Source organism: Syngnathus scovelli, chromosome 17, assembly GCF_024217435.2.
Source record: "Syngnathus scovelli strain Florida chromosome 17, RoL_Ssco_1.2, whole genome shotgun sequence".
In the NCBI taxonomy this organism is placed as follows: domain Eukaryota; kingdom Metazoa; phylum Chordata; class Actinopteri; order Syngnathiformes; family Syngnathidae; genus Syngnathus; species Syngnathus scovelli.
In genome coordinates, this window is record NC_090863.1 from 10,217,733 (window position 1) to 10,238,771 (window position 21,039).

Below are 21,039 nucleotides of genomic sequence, written 5' to 3' on the forward strand. Positions count from 1 at the left end.
CCATAGAAATAGTCTGCTGAAAATATATCATGACCCAATAAACATACACTTGTTTTCCAATACACACACTAAGATCTTCAATTCTTCTTCTATCCCCTTTTCCCTCGTTGAATGTCAAAGACACTTACAGCCTCTAATGGGTAATAGAGGGCTAATGCCTTAGCTGAGGAATAAAGATGGATGGATTGGGAGAAATGTAAGGACAGAGGAAAAAGAGTTATGAGGTGGTACCCTGGGGGTAAATTTCTCACGAGCGGTTTTCATATTACACACACATTGAAGGTTCTGTCTGGCAATGCCAAGACGGTAGCACGCTAGTTAAAAGTGAATATCTTTATGGGGGGGTGTAGGCCCTCATACATCAAGAAGCAGTTTGTTTAGCCAGCAGTGTGACAGGGTACAGTAACATGTGCACGGCCGGCCAGCAGTTACAGCCGTGATAAATGGGAGGTAGCAGAGGAAAGGTGGTTCAATGTGCATGAGACAGGGCGTACGGGGGGAAGACATCAAATCCTGTTTTTAGCTCTTGGATTAATAGCAATTTCAGTGTTTGATCAAAGTTTTTTATACTTGAAGAATATCTTTTTAATGACGCCCTGCCCCGGCCCCCTCATTTTACAAAACCTTATCGATCATTGGATAATGTTTGGAATTTATTAGCTATGCTGTGTAAGCAAAGATAATTTTACTACAAATAATAATAAGTGTAAATAATAGATTTCTCCAAAACGTAATGTTTCTCTCTTTCTGTGTTTTATTCCCTCTGGTAATTAGTATACTTTTGCACATTAATTTTTTCACTAAACCTTTCTAGTGCATACCTGATCTCATCGTACCGTCATCTCTCTCTTGCTCTCCCTTTCTCTCCCTCCTTCCACCCATCCTTGTCCCAGTCTCAGCCCAGCACTGGTCCAGTTGTGGATATGACTGTACCAGGTTGCTCAAAAACAAAAAGGCGTTGTGTGTGCATGTGACTGTGTGTCTATAAACAAAAGGTTCATTATCTGATCACAATGAAGTCAACTATTATTCTGTGTCAGAGCAGTCAAGTGGACAGACTGGAAAAACACAGAGATCCTAAGAATGAAACAGGATCAAGACCAAGAAGTCAGATTGACATATTGATAGGTCGGAAAACAACGAGTTAGTTTTGGTTACCATAGTTGCATATATGGACCTATATGTTGTAGAATAAACAGCAAAATAGAAAATCTGAATAATTTATATTCTGTATATGTGAATATAGACACATTTTCTTGCAGTTGCATGCATATAGTGCAATCTGTTTGTCCTAAATCTGCACATGAATCTGGATGTGGACCAGTCTGTGTATTTCTCCCCTGTACCTGTTGAGGTCTTTCTCTAACAGATCATGCCGCACATGTGATAAATGTTCCTTATCGCCACTGTCATTGTAATAGGCTGACAACAATAGACAATAGGAGTGGAAAGGTGGAAAGAAGGATGAGAAAAGGCAGTTTGAAGGGGTTGTGGTTGTTCGGGGAGACACGGCAAGTAAAAAAAGATGAAGAGTGGCAGAAAAAGAGAAAAGAAGGTGACATGGAAACCTGGAATGGGATAGCTCGAGTTATCATCAGGTCTTGTAAGGGAAGAATACGCAGCAAGCTGCCAATCATCAAGGCTGAAAATTGCTCTGAGATTTGAGTCCCCAGACGGGGTGTGTGCATGTGCATCCAGACAGAGTATTCCAAGCCGCTGTCATCTATTTGCTATTACTTCGTCCGACCATCTCGGGCACCATTGGCACACCTTATGGTTTTTGAGGCCCAAACGAAGCAACACAACGCATTTCATTCTGTTCTCTGTCACCAAAACCCATACTCAAGAAAGAAGTGCACTTGTCAGGGGCCTTAGCTATTAGGGAAGGACAAGACACCAAAAAAGAAAAAAGGGGAGGATACTAGAAAAGATGGGGAAAGAAAAATAGTGAGTAAACAGAAGGCGGGTTAACGTGTGGGCTAAAGCCATTTCAGTCCGTTTAATTCTCTATTGATTTGAGCTGTAGGATTTGTCCTTCCAGGGTGTTTCTTGTGTGTTGGAGATAAAATACAGCATCACGGGAGTTTTTCTGAAGTATGTGAGATGTATCGTATATATCCATATGACCAAACATAGATAAAAGTAGCGATTACATGAGCATAAATGTAGCGCTCACATGAGAGGTGAGAGAAAGTGACAATCTGTAAAAAATGTATTCTTCATACATTGTTCTTTATTTTAACTATTTCAGTCACATTGGATTTTTGAAAAGAACTGCTAAAAAAAAGCAACATTTTCTCAAATATGAACAAAATATTCTGCACTAGAAATCATATAAATGCAACATAATTGTGGAATACTGAAATATTATTATAGCTCAGAGAACTAACATAAATGAAGTGTTGTGAAACATTGCCCTCTATTGGCCATAGAGTGAAGAGATATGGAGAGGAAGTGAATGAGCAGAGATTGCATGCTGATAAAGATCACAATGACAACCAATTGCTCATGTGATGCAATCACAACATATCTGATTCCCTCGTGAGTACACACACCAACCTTCCTATTCACACAATCCAGATGTACATGGAATAGCCTCAGGTGTGATTCATCCTATATCTGCTCAAGTGCATCTGTATGAATTCTGAGATTTTTGCTACTCGTTGTGCTTCAGAGATATTTTATTGTTATAGTCAAGCTTAAATATCACAATTCCATCCAGCAATTATGAGTTTTTTCCCTCTCTGTGCCCTGTCTGTTTTATTTCAAATGTCTATAAAATACAATTTCAGAATGTGCTCATAAACATAATGCTTGAGTCTAAGTCAGAACTCAAGGTGACCCAAAGAACCTTCTTCTGTCTTGGGCATATGGATAACACGCAAACTACAAGTGTGGCGGTTCAAAGCATCATAATGTTCAGCAAGTTTGAATTTATTAATTTGAAGTCTTTATGTTAATTCTTGGCAATCGTCTATACTATAGAAATTTAGTAAGTTTATAAAAAAGCAGTAAGCTATTATTGTGCTATAGGCTGTTTTTCAATGTCAACTAAATTTCTTTAACTGCGAAGGAGAAAAGGGACACAAACTAGAGCTACAATAGTACACATCCATCCAAATATGATCTTAAAAGATCTTGACATTGGTATAAAGCAGATGTTTTAATACAGCTTTTGTCAAAGTAGGTGTATCTAATGTTGCTGGATGTTGATTGTATATCAAATAACTCAACTTTTGACTTTTTTGCAAAATTGATTGAACAAGTTACGGCCAAATACAGCACACTAAAACTGTGACTATTATCACCCCCTAAATCATGGGTGTCAAACTGGAGGCCCGGGGCCAGGTATGGCCCGCCACATCATTTTACGTGGTCCGCGAAGACAAATTTGGCATCGACTTTGTGTCATTACTAAAATTACAAATTGTCATCACTTTAAAAAAAAAGATATTCCTGGCAAATTTTATCACCACTTTTTACATATAATATTTGAACAGTTTTTACAAGTCTCAGATTTCAAAACTAGTTATTCATCAGTTTTTTTTGTAGCCTTTACTGTATATCGAAGATGTTGACAATCATAATGGGGAACTTTGACTACGATGCGGCCCGCGACAAAAATGAGTCTGACACCCCTGCCCTAAACCATGCCAACGCACACTCCTGCAATGCAGGAAGTTTGATTGGTGTATTTTATTTTGAGTGTAGCTGCACTTAGGAGAGTGGCGGTAATATAACGGGCATTGCACAGACAGACAGCTAGATAGATGGAAGACCAGACTGCTACCCTTGTATGAAGGATTATCCCCTATCCTCTGTTTGTGACAAGAGCTGATAAGGGCCTGAGAGGAGAGGCAGCAAGAGGCTGAGAGGGCTCATGCACTCGCACACATATTCACATATAATCCATGACAAGAGAGATATCAATCCATCATTTAGAGCCAGGGATTCAGCAAGAGGAAATAGGTTCTTCTCAGTCGCTGACAATCCTACACACGCACACACACACGCACGCAGACCCGCAATTGTATCTGCTGAGCAAAAGGCTCACCCGATTTCAGACTTGGGCTGTTTGAATGACATCAATTCCTTGTATTTATCTGATTTACATTTGGCTATTGTGGTGCACAGCTTTATATGGGTGCACATTTAGAGGTGCTATTTCACACCAATACCCCCCCCCCCCCCAAAAAAAAAAAAAAGAAAAAAAACATCGTCGTACCTTTCCTTCCTTGCCATTGTTGAAAGGAAATAGAAGGTTTGCCTGCCATGATTGTCATGGCTAATTTTTGGTGCTGCTGATAGATTTTTTGATGAGTTTTTTGGGCTTCTTTTTGTTGAATTCAGAAGGCTATGCAATTCCCTCCAAAATTTGCAAGTGAATATGCTGCCGAGTTGAAATGCAAAGAACGAATTGAGGTTGTCAAAACATCACAGCAGAAGAGCAATCCAATATATATGCATGTATCTGATGGACACTTGGTGTGTGCAATATCTTCTGGTGCTTAATGACATCAGGCCCACATGTCTTTGGTCTTTATAATCTCCTTTTTTTTTTTGGCTTTTTTTTTTTTTTTTTTTACAAAAATCTACCACAATGCAAATTTGGAAGAGCAGCTTTTTTTTATTTTTATGTTTTTATTTTAATTTGATTTAATATATTTTATTTTATTTATTTTTATTAAAAATTCCAGTCAGACACTAAGCAGGAGGGAGAGTCGGGCCTTGCATCGCTAAGAGCCTGCAGGTTAGGTGGCAGGGCCATTTGGCGACGCCTCCGGTGCTAGACTTGATAGATGAGACAAACTGCAGGCTCTTTTCTCATGTAACTTTAAAATCATTAAGCGTTTTACACGGCCATGCAGATTTTTATGGCCACCTTCGATATTCATGCCTTTCGATCAGCAAGATGATGTAACGCAAGGAGGCCACGGATATGTCATAACTTTGCGTAATGTGACACATAAGGACATTCAGGCATACAGCATAGTGTAGTGTCATTTCAATGACATGCTCATGAAATTTTCCAAACACCTAATACACATCTACAACTCCTGGCAAAAAATTATGGAGTCGCTGAGGATGTTCATTCAGTTTTTTGAATTTGTTAAAAAGAAGCATATCACAGATGTAAACAGAAGCAATTTCAAATGGCAACTTCCTGCCTTTAAGAAATACTAAAAGAAATGAAGGGATAGAAAATATGCTATTCTGCTAAATATGCTAGTCGGGATCTCGATTGTATTGAAAATCTTTGGTGGACGTTGAAGAAAATGGTCCATGACAAGCCTCCAACCTGCAAAACTGGAGCCAGACTGATGACGAGTACTCTTTGTCCCTCATTAAGTCCACACCTCAGACTGCGAGCAGTTATAAAAGCCGTAGGTGGTGCAACAAACTACTAGTGGTGTGTTGAAGTGTTCTTTTGTAGTTTTTTTTTTTTTTTTTATGACTCCATAATAAGATCCGCAGAGACTGGTGACTCCATTTTTTACCAGGGGTTGTAAGTAAAGGAAATGATTACATTTATTCAATCAAAAAGGATACTAAATCTGTAGCTTATCCACTTAACACATATATATTCAAAATTTTTCACTGCTCATCAGGATTTGTCTTAACCCATAGATCCTTTTAAATCATTCATACATTCAACTTAGCTATCATATAGCAGGTGACAATGAAGCTCAGGTATATGCAGACGCTAATCTGGCCCTGAGAGGACAGTGTGACATTGATTTAAGATTTTAATCTATTGCTCCTCTTTGTAAGACACGTATTTCAATAACAAACATGCACAATGCAGATCTTTACGTACAGAAATTGCTGTTGATAAAATATAATGCAATGTCACGTATTGGTTAGCACGTCCGGCTCACAGTTCAGAAGCTTTGATTCCAGCTCCAGCTTTTCTGTGTGGAGTTTGCATGTTCTCCTCGTGCTTGCATGGGGTTCCGCCAGTTTGTTGGCATAGTCTAAAAAAAATGCTCCAAATTGTCCATAGGTATGCCCTGTGATCGACTGGCTGCGTGTCTTAGAATATACCGTATTTTCCGCACTATAAGGTGCACCTAAAAACCTCCAATTGTCTAAAAAGACGACAGTGTGCCTTATAATCCGATGTGCCTTATATATGAACAAAGTTTTAAAATGGGCCATTCATTGAAGGTGCGCCTTATAATCCAGTGCGCCTTATAGTGCGGAAAATACGCTAGTATAAGATTGTTCATGTGCATTTTTTGGTTTTCATAAGAACAAAATGAAGGTAAAGAGTCTGTCAACGAGGTGGGTGCTGTAAAATATGATCGACATACTGTATCGTCGTCAATAACCACTCATGTTCATGCATGTGTAAGATGTGCACATGCCGTGATCCATCTATCTCCCCATCCATCTGTCCCTCCTCCCATTGCCCTCCTCCCTTTGTGTTAAGATTCAATTAACACCAAGCGGGCATCCACAACCCTCATTATAGCTAATTAGTTAAAACATCAGCCAATCTACCGTTAATTGGCTTTGGTAATTAATTCAACTGCTAGACCATATGAAAGCAGCAGGGAGGGAGGGAGACAATGGGAGGAAGGAAGATACTGTAATGGAATCACAGGGAAATTTAGAAAAAAGGTGCATGAAAGAAAAGGAAATATATATAATATATATATATGAAGATGAAGTGTGGAGACAGGAGATGATGACATCTGTTCAAACAACACAAGCTGTGTCTGTTTTATACAGTGATTAAGGCTAAGTCTGGGCTTGTGCTTCCGACTTGCTGATCCTCCCACTGCCGCTGCCAGACGGCATGTTCCCCGGTAGACCCTTTGACATGGAGATGAGCACCGACAGGCCTCGCACCCACACCTCTTCGTTAGGTGGCCCTCCTCTGAGGAAGGTGAAATGAAACAGAGGCTGTCAGGAGAGGAAATCCGAATACCATTCTGTCACTTTTTTTGGAAGAATATATTTTGTACACCAAGCCTACTAGAATTTTAGCAAAAGAAAATCAGACTTCTATATTTGAGTTGAATTCAGATTGGGCGATCGTATTCACTGCTACTTTGCTCATTATAATAATAATTATTTGAGAATTGTGGTTTGATATTCCTCTACTCAGTGGGTCAGCGAGTGGTTCATGCTCCATTAATTTACTTCTGTCTCCTTTACTATTTCCTCACTATATTACAAATGAACACACACTCGCACACACACTCACACGCATGTGACATAGTGATTGATTGAATAAACAGTTGTCAGTGGTTGGAGATAACCTCTCCAGCATCCCACTGCTGTGCCTTTCACACAGACACGCGCAGCAAGGTCCCTTGAGTAAAACCCACATTACACACGTTGATGCACACAAAAACACACGTGTGCACCAAGATCATCAGATCATCATTTATCTGCAGAGACCAGGAAAACAAGGCAGGATTATTTATGATGTGCTAATTTATCTGCCCGAGTATTTTTGTGTTCTACCTTAAAACAGACACCTCAATGCAGTTCTACATAACTGCAAAGTGCAATAATGAAAATAAATATCCAGTTAAAACTAATTATTTTGATAAAAATCAGTTCAAATTATTATTTTTGCAAATGATCTCATTACCCTTATACTGTCCATTGACTATATTTTGTCATTTAAATTTTTTTATTAAGTAAAACATGCACGGAGACAGAGCTTTCAACTCACCAGACATTACACACACACACGCGCACACACACACCTGTCTCCTCTTGATCCCTATATCCAGCCATCTCCTGATCCCGCCTCCCCACCATGCCGACATTTCATTTGCTTTTCTAAAAGTGACAACCCCTGGGAGAAAGGCGAGGGCGGGATAGTGAAAGAGCCCGGTGATGAGTTTTGAGCAGGGTGTGGAGGAGCGCTATTTAAAAGTGCCATGCATCACTGTCAGTGTGGGTGAACATGCAAGCACATTCACACAAGCGCTCACACACGCCGATAAGGAAAGACACTCGAAGCGTGCACACACACATGGCGCACTAGAACGCAACCTGGGTGGCAAACTGAAGTTGACCCCCGTTCCATTTCATCAAATGTCCTCTGAATGAGCCACATAGACCCATCTATTTAGCACATGAGCACACACAGAGGCAACAATCAGCCCAGTGTCTTGCTCGCTTAAATCACAGCTCACTTTGGAAAAAAACATATCATCTCTCTTGGAGACACCTTGCTAGACCCATTTGTGTTAATACTATCCCTGGTTTTGGGCTCATATTTACCATTATGGAGATGATGGCTTTGCGGAACCCCCACCCACGCTCACCTCACCTTCCATTGTCGCTGCGAAAAGAGGGGAGAGTCAAAATGAAGGCTGACACATTGGCGGCATTTATTTGATTGCGGATGCAAGGTTGTGTCATTCTGGGAAGAGGTGGGTGGGAGGGTCATTTGAGACAAGATGAGACCTGGACCCCTTAAGCTAAGTAAAGAGAAGGTGTGGAGAAAATTGTGTGGTAAAAGGAGAGAGAAAATGAAAAGAAAGAGGAACAAGGAAAGAAAGTAAAAGGAGGTGATTGAGGGGAAACAGAAGTGGCCTTCTTTCCCTTTTCTGTGAATCAAATCAAATTCCCCTTATCGCACATTATTTGAAGAGGTTATCGGGCTCTGTAATGCAGTTACGCGCTGGGCTGCAGCTGAGAGATTTCCTTGTTTACCAATGTTGGCGGGTGTTATAGCTAACTGGCCTGGCAAGCAGTGGGAGGGAGGAGCAGAGAGGGAGGCAAGAAAAGAAGGCTAAGCAGGCGTAAACACTTGATGCATGTCAGAAAACTCATTTATTCGAACAACAAAGAGGCCGAATTGCAACTGGGTGTTTGTTCACGCACACACAAGACGATGTTCAAGGGCAGAAAAATAGCCTCAACATGTTTGTAATTCCATTTGGGAAAAGTGCGTGTGTGTTTTTGCGTTTTGTTAGTGTGCCACAGTATGCGGAGCGCTCTAAATACCGTATATGTGCCAACTCGTAAAATCTAGCCCTCTGTTTTTCCCCCTCTCTTATTGTTGTACTTAAATCCATTTTACATGCCCGGCCTTCATTAGCTAATTGCTTTTGCAATTTACAACACAATCCAATCTGTGATAGAAGATATAAAAGATAAATAAAGAAAATAATCAATAAAAGCTCAAGGTGGATGTAGCTCTTTATTATGCATGAATTAATAGAAATTAAATGGCATTTCCTGCATGAACATGTGTGGTTGCAGGTAGTAGAATTTAACTTGGGAAGCGATTTCTTGAGACACTGCCATGATAGGTGAGATAAAAGTGAAGGGATGACACGCAATGCAGGTCATTAAATGGGATTCGGAGCCGTGTTGTGAGTACATGGTGTGCCTCTTAGCCCACTGAGCCATGAGGGCACCCCAAATGGTTTTTTATCTTTGCTTCCATTGAGAGTGAGTATTGAGCTGACAATCCCCGTCCTCTCTGGAGGTGGCCTTTTGCCTCAGCCCATTGTTGTCTGTGACTGGGAGCCGTGCGCTATCTTGCATCTATTGATTCCCACTTCATCTGGACCAAAGCGACACAGGGATGGGCGACTGATGGGAAGACAGAGAGGAAAAGAGAAAATTGCCAAAATCAAAGATGAAGCTTGTTGAAATGTATTGGTGCATAAGGATGTATAGGGTTAAAAGGAACGACAATGCAGGTAATATGGAAAGGTCAAAGGGGGGGGAACACTAAAGTGATGATGAAGGACAAAGATAGAAAAACAGAGAGCTATTTTACTTAGCTCGCCATTCTTCCATATGATGCATCTCCCCCTCCTCACCATCTGGACTCTTTTGATTGCTCATTAGGCTCAAAGAGCAGGCAGCGTTTCGTGTTATTAAAGAAAAGAATCTTAAAGGTTTTCCATTTTCAATCAGACTTGGTGACTCTAAAGTTGATGACATTTTTACTGGCTCAAATAGTAAAAATGGGGATGTGTGTGTGTTTTTTAATAGTCTTATTTGAGTGGAATGACTCATTTCATTCATCAGAGTTTCTGACGGAATATTTTTCATGGGTCTTACTCAATTATACATTATTTATAACGGACTCATGAAGATGTAAGAAACTTAAATAGACTATGTCCGTGTTATAAGTTCACATCATTACGTATTAATTTAACTGACTAATGATGTTACCCGACGACACATAATGTGCACACTGGAGTGTATTTGTTCAAAGACATTCTGTTCTACAAACTAAAAAAAAAAATCTGAGAAGTTCTTGGACCATATGACAAAGATGAAACCCAAAGAAGAGATGAACGAGTAGCAAATGTGGGAAAGATTAGAGGTTGGATTAAGAGTTGAAACAAAAAGATGAAATTGGGAAAATGTGAACTGGAGGGAGTGAAATATATACAGAGGTTTGAGACGGGGTACTGGAGGGACAATTGAAAGAAAATAAAGATGAGACAATCCATCTTTGTACATTAGGAGGAATCTGGCCTACTCTCAATCACAGCTGTCAGTGACTCGTGCACCTCCTCACCCCTTCTCCTCCATCCATCCATGCATTCATCCAGCCCTTCTTTGCAGTACCATTTGGCGTCCTGAGGAATCTCAACGCTAAAAAGTCTTGTCAGGCCTATTTCCCTGTTATTGTCCCACTCTTCCTCTCCTTCCATTCTCATCACTTCTCATTCTCCTCCCTTTCTCAACTTCATTTCTCGCTCTGTCCAGCCACATGGTGATGTCATGTGCTACCCAAGATTGAACAGACCCAGTTTTTTTTAACTTTGGGGTGCGTGTGTGTGTGTATTTGTGTGTGTGTGTATTTATGTGCATGTGTGTTTGTATGTGTGTGCAAGTTCTGTTGTATTCCGACATCAATCATCTTTAAGCCACTGACAAGACTGGTGTGCGACATCAACAACACACCCCATACCTCAACACATACCCTCTCCACCCATCTTTGCCTCCTCCCCTGGATTTATCTGTCCATTGCCTCCTGCAATCATTCACATCCCTCAGGGAATATTTGACAGAGAAAGGAAAAAGTAAAATAGCAAACAACATAAGCATACCGCAACAAGAAACATGGGGTAGCGCATAAACATTTTAAAAATACATTTTGCTATTAAAAGGTTTCATATCTGTTTACTGATGCCGTGTGCATGTTTTAAACAAAATACAAGAATTAGTATTTTAATTGTGCACTAGTTTGGATAAGATTAGGAGAAGGCAGTGAGAGTTTTGGTGTGTGCTGAAAAATAGTAAGAGAAATATATTTTAGATTATGTGACAAAAATTTTTGATGAATTCAATACACGTGAACACAAACTGCAAATGATGTACAGAATACAATTATCTTTTTTTTTTTTTTTTGGTGTTCAAATGAGCTAACCCAAAGACAATAGTCTTATTTCGTCATCTTTTAGTTGCCACGATAAGATATTTTAACAGGATATCCTGGCTGAGATAGAGCCTATTGTTCTTGTTCTAAAAATAAATGAACTGATTGGCTAAATATAACCCATCTGAAAGTGTTATCTAATTTATGAACCTATTTAACTTTTCCACCACAAGTGTTTCTCCCTGCACCCTGCCGATCAAGAGCGATGAAGTACGGGCAAGCTAGTGTTGGCAGAGTCTATGCACCATTATCTCATCCAAAGTAGACACTTCCTTTAATTCCTTTTACACTGCCTTGACCTAAGCCCAAGGGTTCTATTTTCATCGACGGCGCATGAGAAAATGCTGGTGTCTCCTATTTTTAGTAGAGGTGCAAGTTTGCCAATTTTGGCAGACTGGCATAACGAAGTTGTGTCCTTGAAGATACGACTAGCAGAGTGACGATTTGGTGGTTGAAAGTCTGTCTCAAATTATTTGTTTGATTATAGCCAGATTTGACTTTAAAAGTCATAAAAAGGCATCCTGAAGGATACATTTTGTAGTTATTTAGGTCCCTGGCTCTTTTTACCCAAACTACATCAATAGAACTTGTTTTAACTCACATTTTCTTTTGTTGTTTCCAGGTAAGAAGAAAATGTCACTGTATGACAGCCAGGCTCCAATCTGCCCTATCTGTCAAGTCCTGCTCAGGCCCGGCGAGCTACAAGAACACATGGAAACAGAGATTGAAAGGCTAGCCAACATGTGCCTTAGGTAGGAGATGAACCCTCAGTGTGTATCGCAATCATACCCACAACTATACACAAGCTCAGAGTACCGTATTTTCCGGACTATAAGGCGCCCCTCAAAACCTAAAATTTTCTCAAAAGCCGACAGTGCGCCTTATAGTCCGGTGCGCCTTATATATGGACCAAATTCCTAAATTTAAACTGGCCCCGAAGCATTGTGTCATGAAATCAATCATAAGTGGCCCGCTGAAGACTATGAATCATGAATCAAAAAGACTATGGATCATTATTTTGTTATTAGAAAGTAATTTGTTGCATCTGAAGTTGAAATAAAAAAGATAAAATGGAGAATGATTTGATTTGGATTAAAAATCTGACATGATGCATTAATGGTGCACCTTATAGTCCGGTGCGCCATATATAAGGACAAAGTTTTAAAATGGGCCATTCATTGAAGGTGCGCCTTATAGTCCGGTGCGCCTTATAGTCCAAAAAATACGGTAATTCTAATAATGGGCTAGGATTTTTATCTTCTGATCTTTCAAAAAGTATTCTGTTTCTTGCACTTATAATTTGGTAACTACGATCCTTGGGAAATTATTACAATAATGACTGGAAAACATTATAGATAAGAATTTGAAGTGGACTGGAAAACATGACGGAAAAAAACCCTTCCTGTTTGCGTGTGTTAATTTTTTCCACCAAAATTTGCCAGATTTTACATTCCTCGCCCAGTCTTTGTCTCTGTCTCTCTGCATGGTTGCAGCCCACATTAAAAGTGACAAGGGGAATTTGGTCCAATTTGTCGTAAATTCTCCTTTAATGAAGACTTGAGCTTGCTGAATGAAATAGTTGTGAATATGGAAACTAAGGTATGCATATGTGTGTGTTGGCGGGGGGATGAAAGAATGAAATAACTAAAAAAAAAAAAAAATTCTTACCGTGATTATCTATGTATGTCACACGTGTTAGATTACACACCGTCTCCTGTGACAGAGATCTTTTGCTTCTTCATGGTCTGCAGCTTTTCATCTATGGACACGAATATCACACATAGTTGAGCAAATGGAAATCTTTCATGCCCTATACACCTCAGGTGACTCATGAGGGCAAAGTAATCTACATATCTCGCCACCTTCCCATCCCCAGTCCTCATCATTTTCCTCTTTTTCTTTTTCATGATCAATTTCACTTTTACTTGCATCTCTTTAGATGACTCAGAAAGGTAAAAAGCATTCAGGAGCAGCAGTTTTGACAAATTTGTCTATGACAGACCAATTGATGTTCCTCGTGGCTTATCTTAACCCATACATTGTCAGTTATTGCAACCTAATAATAATAAATAGTGATGCTGGATGGGTTAGGTTGCTAGTTAGCTGCTTCTTTCTGGGAGCTAGATGCAGATACCATAGATCAGCGGCGTCAAACTCATTTTTTTCGCGAGCTGCATTGTAGTCATAGCTTCTATGATTGTCAATCCAAATATGATATAATATATAATATGATATAATGTATGAGCACCTCATATTATATACAGTCAAAGCTCGTTTTCAAATCAGACGACTTATTAATTGGTCAAATATTTAATTAAAAAAAAAGAGATTATTAATAGTGAAGACAATTTGCAATTCTAGTAATGACACACGAATTCCATGCACAATTTGTCTTTGCGGGCCACATAAAATGATGTGGCGGGCCGTATCTGGCCCCCGGGCCTTGAGTTTGACACGTGCCATAGATATACAACAGCTAGTGTTTTGCTCTCTGAATTATAACGCATTGATTTCTTTAGCGATTTGGATTTTGGATTGAGTTGTTGGGTACAAACATCAAACACGTAGTTATGATATAAGCCACGTGTGTCATTTCATAAATATCTATGCTGGTGGGTTTCTGTGAATCGTTCTGAGGGGAGTAAACACTATATTTTCTCCATTAAATCCGGAGTCCTTTGGTTCAGGGTCATTAACTGTACTTCTTTTCACCACCAGCATGTCCTCAGGACTCCTCACTTGTTACCTTTCACATGTACACCACATCTCGTTATCCCTGCACCACCATTTTTTTTTCGCAGCTTTCATTCTTCCCTCCCTTATCCTGCTGTCAATCTGTGCGTTTGTTTGTTTCACTTTGTTGTGCTGCTCATTTCCACATTCGTCTCCTTACTTTAACATGGCAATCCGTCAGAATATCCCAGCCTCATAACCCTCGGCTATCAAAAATTCATAGAACTGGGCAAACTCATGCGTGCAGCTGCACGAGCGGATGTGCCGACAACTAGGCCTTGGGATTCTTTCGCTCTCTTTTTCTGTCATCTTTCATCTTTCCCTCTGCTTAGTCTCTTTTTACATTGCCTGGTATTCTCCCATATTCTTTGTCCTTGCATTTCATCTAGACCACCTTTTTTTCACCCACATTTTCCCTCTACTTTTATCCCTCTCTCACTCCCCCTTCTGTCATTGTGGCAATTTTCGCCTATCCTCGTAGGCATTCAACCACTGTCCCCTCTTCATCCTTTACTCTCCCTCCCTTCCAACTCTTGTCACTGTTTGACGCTGTCAACAAGCAGGTAGAGGTGGCTGTTATAGTTGACGCCTCTGCAGAGGTTCCTGGTAATGAATAAAATAGAGAAAGAGGGAGAAGCGAGGTGGCAGAAACACAGCGAGGAAAAAAGTGGAGAGAGGAGTGTCGGCTGATTTCCCGACATTACACGGCAGCTTGACTATGTCACCCGTGTTTATTCTCTTTGTTGGTGGAGGTGAAGCTGTCACACACACAATATACACACGCAACACATGCATACAATGCACACTAAAAATCCAAACAGCATTCCAAGTGGTGGTGAAAGTAGAACGATCTGGAATCCATAAAGTGTTTTTTTTTTTTTTTACGTATATATGTATATTCATGCACACTGATTGTGTATTATTTAAAAAGTACATTGGTTTTACGGGTAAAGTCAAGCAGAAATAACATTTGAGATTCATTAATTTATATAAATAACTGTTTTCTTTTTCCAACAGCAGTAAAATCCCTTCGCCAAAGGATGGAGCAGTCACTCCAGGAACTCCTAAGGTGAGATCAATGCACTTTTTTTTTTTTTTTAAACAAAACAAGTGAGATGTTTTGCCACAGGGAAAAAGACAGAAGTGAAGACTGCCATCAATTGTCAAAAGGAGTTTAGGAGGTAAATGCTGGAAGTAAAATACACAGTAATCCAGTTCTGATAAGAAGTGAGCTAAATAAATGGTTGTTGTTGATCGAAATTATGTATATGATATATTTCTAGTCACATCTACTGATAAAAAATAATGTGTTGAGTTTACTCAATTTTATTTCAAGTGATTTGACAAAATACAGTAATATCTCGATCCAGTTATGTTAGACTACATCTACTTGAAAAAAATGATTTTATTTTGTGCCACCACATGACAAAATAAAATTAAGTAATATATATCAACATATTATTGAAAAATCCTCCTTATGAAGAATCTTGTTACTAAATGTCATTCGCACAAAATATAACTCCTGCATATTTTCCAAGCTCCCAAGGTAAATTATTCCTGACCTTTTTAAACCCGACTAAGTAATTAATCCAATTTATTACAGCTAGCAGCATTGAACTATGGTTATTTCTGACATCATTATTAAATTAATGCTTTTGAGTACTTAAGCCTTTGCGTCGTGATTAATAGAAGATGACTGTAAATACAAATATTTCATTGACAGGCACATACGAAACAGAAGCACACCCACTGCTAAAAATGAAGATCGTTGTTACCTCCTTGAGGAATTCACTGGATTATCTTTGTCACAATGGTTCATGTGGATATCAGTTTGTGTGTGTGTGTGTGCGTGCGGAAGGCAGATTTATGATTGTCCAGTGTCAGACATTTATACCCCACCTTTTTGGATATTTAACCCTCCTCCCCCGGTTATACCGTCATCTTCTCTCATCAATCTCTCCTCCTTCCTTGACTCCCTTTAACATCCCATAAACAGTAAATCTCATCAGTGGAAGTCATTTTATAGACAGAGGCAGGCAGGTTACAGTCATTATCACGCATTGCTCCCATGTTTTTGAGACATTCCTAAAATTCTGCAAGGGCGTCAATTTACTTTCTATTCAAGAAGTCTTGTATGACAACTTTGCTCTGGACTGTGTGGACTTGATGTGCTATAGATCCCACAGACACACATGTGAAGTGCAATTTATTTATTTTAAAAAAAGCGACATAAAATATTGTTGCATTGTTGTGTATGCTGACAATACAGTAAAATCATCAGAGTGAACGTTATATAATTTTTATTTTTTTTCTCTCCCTGTCTAGTCAATGCTGTTATCGGTGCACATCAAGCGTGAGGGAGAGTCTCCCGTGGTCTCGCCATTGTCGTCTGACGACGCCCACCACTCGGACAGATATCAGGTCACACACATGAAAGCAAATACACACACAATGTATGCTTTTGGGCTAATGAATATTTTAATAATTGATTAATCTGTTGATGATTACTCAATCGGATTTTAAAAAGTTTTAATTTCCTTTGTGATTTTTTTTTTTTTTACATCAAAGTTTGTTCCGTTTGTTTAACAGGCCATGATATATCTTTAAGTTAAGTGGGTTTCACCCCTACACCATAAAATAAGATCTATTAAGTCCCCACAGGCGTTACAGCCATACGTTCTAAAAGACACAGCTCATAAAGGCCTTATAGCTATAAAGTAGATTTTCTCATTAAGTGAAACTGCTGAAATCACCTTATATTATACAAATGATTAAGTCAATGGACACTCTGAAAATGAAGCATAATGGCAAGAGTTTGCCACCCACCTTTCTCTCTAGCTGCCAGTCTACCTCAATACTCCCTCCCTGAAAAAAAAAAAATAGATCAGTCCACTATCATTCAATGAATGTTTGATTATGATATAATAGTAGTAGTAGGAGTCGGCCTCTACCTAAAGTAAGGGTTGCAGTTGGTCAGAAACTGTAGAGCAAAACTGTTTCTCTTCCTCCCACCTTCTAAAATATACATTTTTCAACAATTGTTTTTTTGGGGATAAATGAAGACTCTTCATTTTCCATAGTTGTAATATGTACCCGACCTCTTGCCACCTTGGATGGGGTCAAGCTTACCAACCAGACAATAAAGGATAAACATTGTTAAATTAATACATGGTATATTTTTATTTGTTTATTAAATTAGTATTTGAAAAGTAGTTGTTAAAGGCATCAAAATAGCTGAGCATTTTGGGCCACTGGACTGTTGCTCACGAATTAGAGGCTCTGCTTCCCTCTAGTGGCCATAATACGTAGCGACAACTTCCGTTTGCGGATGTCACATGATCACAACAATCCACCATGGCTTCCGTGTGTCCCTTTCTCCGCGCTAAACGAGCGGCAGTTTCAATCCTTTCCCATCCGTTGTAAAATATAAACGCCGCATAATGTTTGCCCTAATGTGCGGAATTTGGAAACACACTTATCTGGGTTCCCGCAATAAGTTTTAATGCGCGAATGGAATGCAAGAGGTGGAAGGCAACCGAGAAGTAGGTTTCACTCATTCTTGATCTTAAATTTAGCGCTCAAGCTCTTCGAATCCTAAGCCATCTCACTTTTTAGAGTCACATTTCGACTTGCTATTTCAATCGATTGTTGCCTTCTTCTCTAATGTTTTATTTTCTTTGCATTATTTCTTCTGCTTGCAGACATTTTTACGAGTTCGTGCAAACAGACAAACGCGGCTGAATGGTACGTACACTTAAGGTCACTTTTTTTTTTTGACTTGACACCTAATGTGGATTTACACTTCATTTTGAATCAGTGCCAAATTGGATTTCTTTTTTTCTCCAAATTTACAATTCAAGCGATGCATCACCTAACACATGAAAAATATTGCATAGCAGCAGGTATCGAAATGAACAATATTTATATATTTTTATTGTATTTACATTATTACAGTATGTTATTATGGAATATATATATTCAAACTATCAGTTTTTTTTAATCCACATTTGACAGAGGCTTGAATCCAGTCAGATATCAGATTAATTTGCAGTGTAAATCCAGCCTGAGATTGTGTTTGTTAGTTTTTATTCCAGAATGTCTCATGTAAGTACACCTCCTTTGCAAACAAGCATCAACAAAGTTCAGAAACTAAATCCCAGTTTTCCAACTCAAATGTCATGCTTTAATGTTTTTCTTTTCTATATTATATGACATCATCACGCAAGCTGTCAAAAAATGTCTTTATTATATGTTGCGTTGACTGGCATCATAGTCACTGTCCTTCGACAAAAAGTAAATACATAATCACATAGTGAGGTTCGCGCTATAATAAAACACACGGACATTCATTTTACATTTTTTTTGCTTAATAGTTTGTACTTTTCGGAAGAAATCATAATTTTAAAGCACATGACAGTTGCCCTAAAATGTAAGCATCACCCTCTATTACTTCTCTGCCTTCATGTGCAACCAGGAATCATTCTCATGTTTGGCCTAATAGCTAGGGGGCAGGGCAGAGAGCCTTGCTGAATATAATTAGCAGCCTTTTCCCCTCTCTATTTAACAACGCTATCCTCTATTAGCATCACTCCCCCCACCACCATCTTTCCCTACAGCCTTTCACTGACTCGCCCCCTCCCAGATTTGTATTGCCCCTGACGCCGTTTCTCCGGCCGCTTCTTTTCCTCAAGCTCGCTAAAAATTAACGTCCCTGTGTGCCATTTCTCGTTAAGACAAAAACGTCTTTGGGCGCCATGACGGCTGCTCTGCTCTGTTAAATTTCTAATTAAGTGTGTGAAAGAGATGAGGAAGGGGTAGACAAAATTGTCTTGTTTTGTCAAATTTGAATTTTCTGTCTTTTTCTGCCTTCCAGCCCGTATAGGAAAGATGAAGAGGAGGAAGCCTGAGGATGGGGGCCAGGTATGTCCGCTGTGCAGTGCCCCATTGGCTGGGAGCGAGGAGGAGATGAGTAGGCATGTGGAACAATGCCTCATCCAGGTAGTAAAATTTAGGCCCACCTAGCTTACAGTCGGACAGCCTTGCCCACCTTCTTAACTTCCTTTCAAAGCTGTCCACTCACTTCTCTTCATTAGCCTCGACCAAGTAGAGCCTTGTGGTTTCTGTAGTCATCAAACTATCCTAATTCCAAATGGTGAGCTTGCTTACACGTCATGTTGGGGTCCACTCGATTGAAATGATCCTCCTTAAAAATAAATTGGACATACCTTTCTCTCTTCCTGTGCTGTATCCCTGATGGTGTATGTGGATCTTAGCCAATGGCATGCTGCTTTTTTTTAACAACAATATTGAGTGGTCACCATTCCGTATCTCACTTTTCAATAATTGATTTAGTGGTAGATAGACTAACACCAAACAATGCACCTCAACTATTTCATTTAACAATTTAATTTGGAGTGTGACATCAATAACATGCGCCCGTGTTGTGTCAGCGTGAGGGTGTGCTAGGCGATGACGACTCCGTGGATATGGACGGCGACAGCGGACGTGGTTTTGAAGAGTACGAGTGGGCGGGACAGAAGAGGATCAGAGCTACTGCACTTCTGGAGGGAGGCTTCAGAGGTACGGGCCTTCTTTTCTGTCAAGCGTCAACCATCTTAAGTCGGCTTCCATATTAATCATAATAATTTGGGCAAGAAATAACGAGAGGCATTTTTTAAATGTATATTCTCTTGGTGGGAGGGAGGCGGCATCCTCCATTTTTGTGGACAACTCTTATGACCTGCTGAGATTGGGAATTTTGTTTAAGATGTTATTTCTCCTGCTGGTTCCCCCCTTTTCATCTTGTCCACATTTATTTTTTGCACACACATACCAAATCACCTGTTTCTTACCCGTGGGAAGCAGACACGACAGATCAAGGTGGGATCTCAGTTAAACCACACTAAAGAGCGCAAGGGTTAGGGGCGTGGCTCCCACAGCCAGCCAGCCCTCCATTTCCTTCATGCTTCCTCCTCCGACTCTCTTGAGTGTTTGTAAACAAACTGGACCCTTCTGCCGCACTCTTAATAGGCCATCTTGTGATGTGGCACGGATAACTGATGTGGCCTGGGGAGAAGGACTTGAAAAGCATGGACACGTACACACGTGCAGGGAGGAAAAAAAACTTAGAAGTTGGATTTTTGTCATGAAAGCTACGCGATAATTCCAAGAGAGCGCAAAATCCGTAACCCTCTCGAGGACAAATGTGTGTCCCGATGGATGGAGATGCTAGCTGGAGTGTCCTCAGCTGGCAAGATGAAGAGAGGTCCAATTGCTTTGACCAGCCCCTTTTCAATGTGTGAGGAATAAAGACCTAGGAAACACTATCCCGTCAAAGCAAAAAAAAAAAAAGGCAGACAGGAGGAAATCGAACAAGATTCACGTCTGTGAAGTTTACGACTTCACGGAATTTGTGCCTCGCGGGGGTTTAGCCAGATTAAAAAGACCTATTCTTTGTTGCTATCTTCATAAGAAGATGCACCATGGACAGCGGTGCACTTCATTTTGGTGTGCTCCTTCTTTCCCAGACCAATTCATGGATGATCTTAGACTTACAGCACATCTGGGCAAAGTAAGACCCACGGGCCACATCCAGCCTGCCCACTCTTTCTCACCTTTGGCCTTTGCAGCCTTTATGAAGTCAAAATAAAACGGGAAGTACGTGCTGGAGATAATCCGCACTTTTTTTCCACGTTTAGTACATCTACAAGGAGCAATTATTCTGCAATCGTGGAGTCGGGCAGCATTTAAGTGTCCTTTTGAGGTTTAAAAAAAAAAAAATCAATCCGAGATGGGACTGACTCATTAAAGGGAAATGTGGGCGGGGCCACCCACCAATTGAACAACTACATTCAGCATACTGGTGTAAAATTTCTCCACAAGAATATGAAGTGTTTCTCCATTGCTTCCTGATGCACAACATTTTGGAG

General features: G+C 39.9%; 1 protein-coding gene and 1 long non-coding RNA gene across 12 annotated transcripts in view; one reads left to right on the plus strand and one right to left on the minus strand.

The window, feature by feature from the left end:
* rnf220a (ring finger protein 220a) overlaps positions 1-21,039 on the plus strand; it is a 133,736-nt gene that overhangs the window by 80,616 nt on the left and 32,081 nt on the right. For 6 of the 10 annotated variants that reach the window (XM_049747532.1, XM_049747535.2, XM_049747531.2 and 3 more), the window contains exons 3-8: positions 12,000-12,129; positions 15,128-15,179; positions 16,436-16,531; positions 17,812-17,854; positions 18,984-19,108; positions 19,561-19,690. In XM_049747532.1, the coding sequence (XP_049603489.1) occupies positions 12,000-12,129; positions 15,128-15,179; positions 16,436-16,531; positions 17,812-17,854; positions 18,984-19,108; positions 19,561-19,690 (576 nt within the window). The remainder of the gene's footprint in view (positions 1-11,999; positions 12,130-15,127; positions 15,180-16,435; positions 16,532-17,811; positions 17,855-18,983; positions 19,109-19,560; positions 19,691-21,039) is intronic. The other 4 variants (XM_049747534.2, XM_049747538.2, XM_049747536.2 and 1 more) reach the window with 3 other exon arrangements.
* LOC125985096 (uncharacterized) lies at positions 8,248-15,964 on the minus strand. Of its 2 annotated transcripts, none has more exons than XR_011085588.1 (4): positions 15,886-15,964; positions 13,046-13,136; positions 11,979-12,076; positions 8,248-8,308 (listed from the first exon to the last, which is right to left on the minus strand). It is a non-coding gene; the product is annotated as an uncharacterized lncRNA (long non-coding RNA). The 2 variants fall into 2 exon arrangements; XR_007487221.2 differs by lacking the exon at positions 8,248-8,308 and adding an exon at positions 9,161-9,570.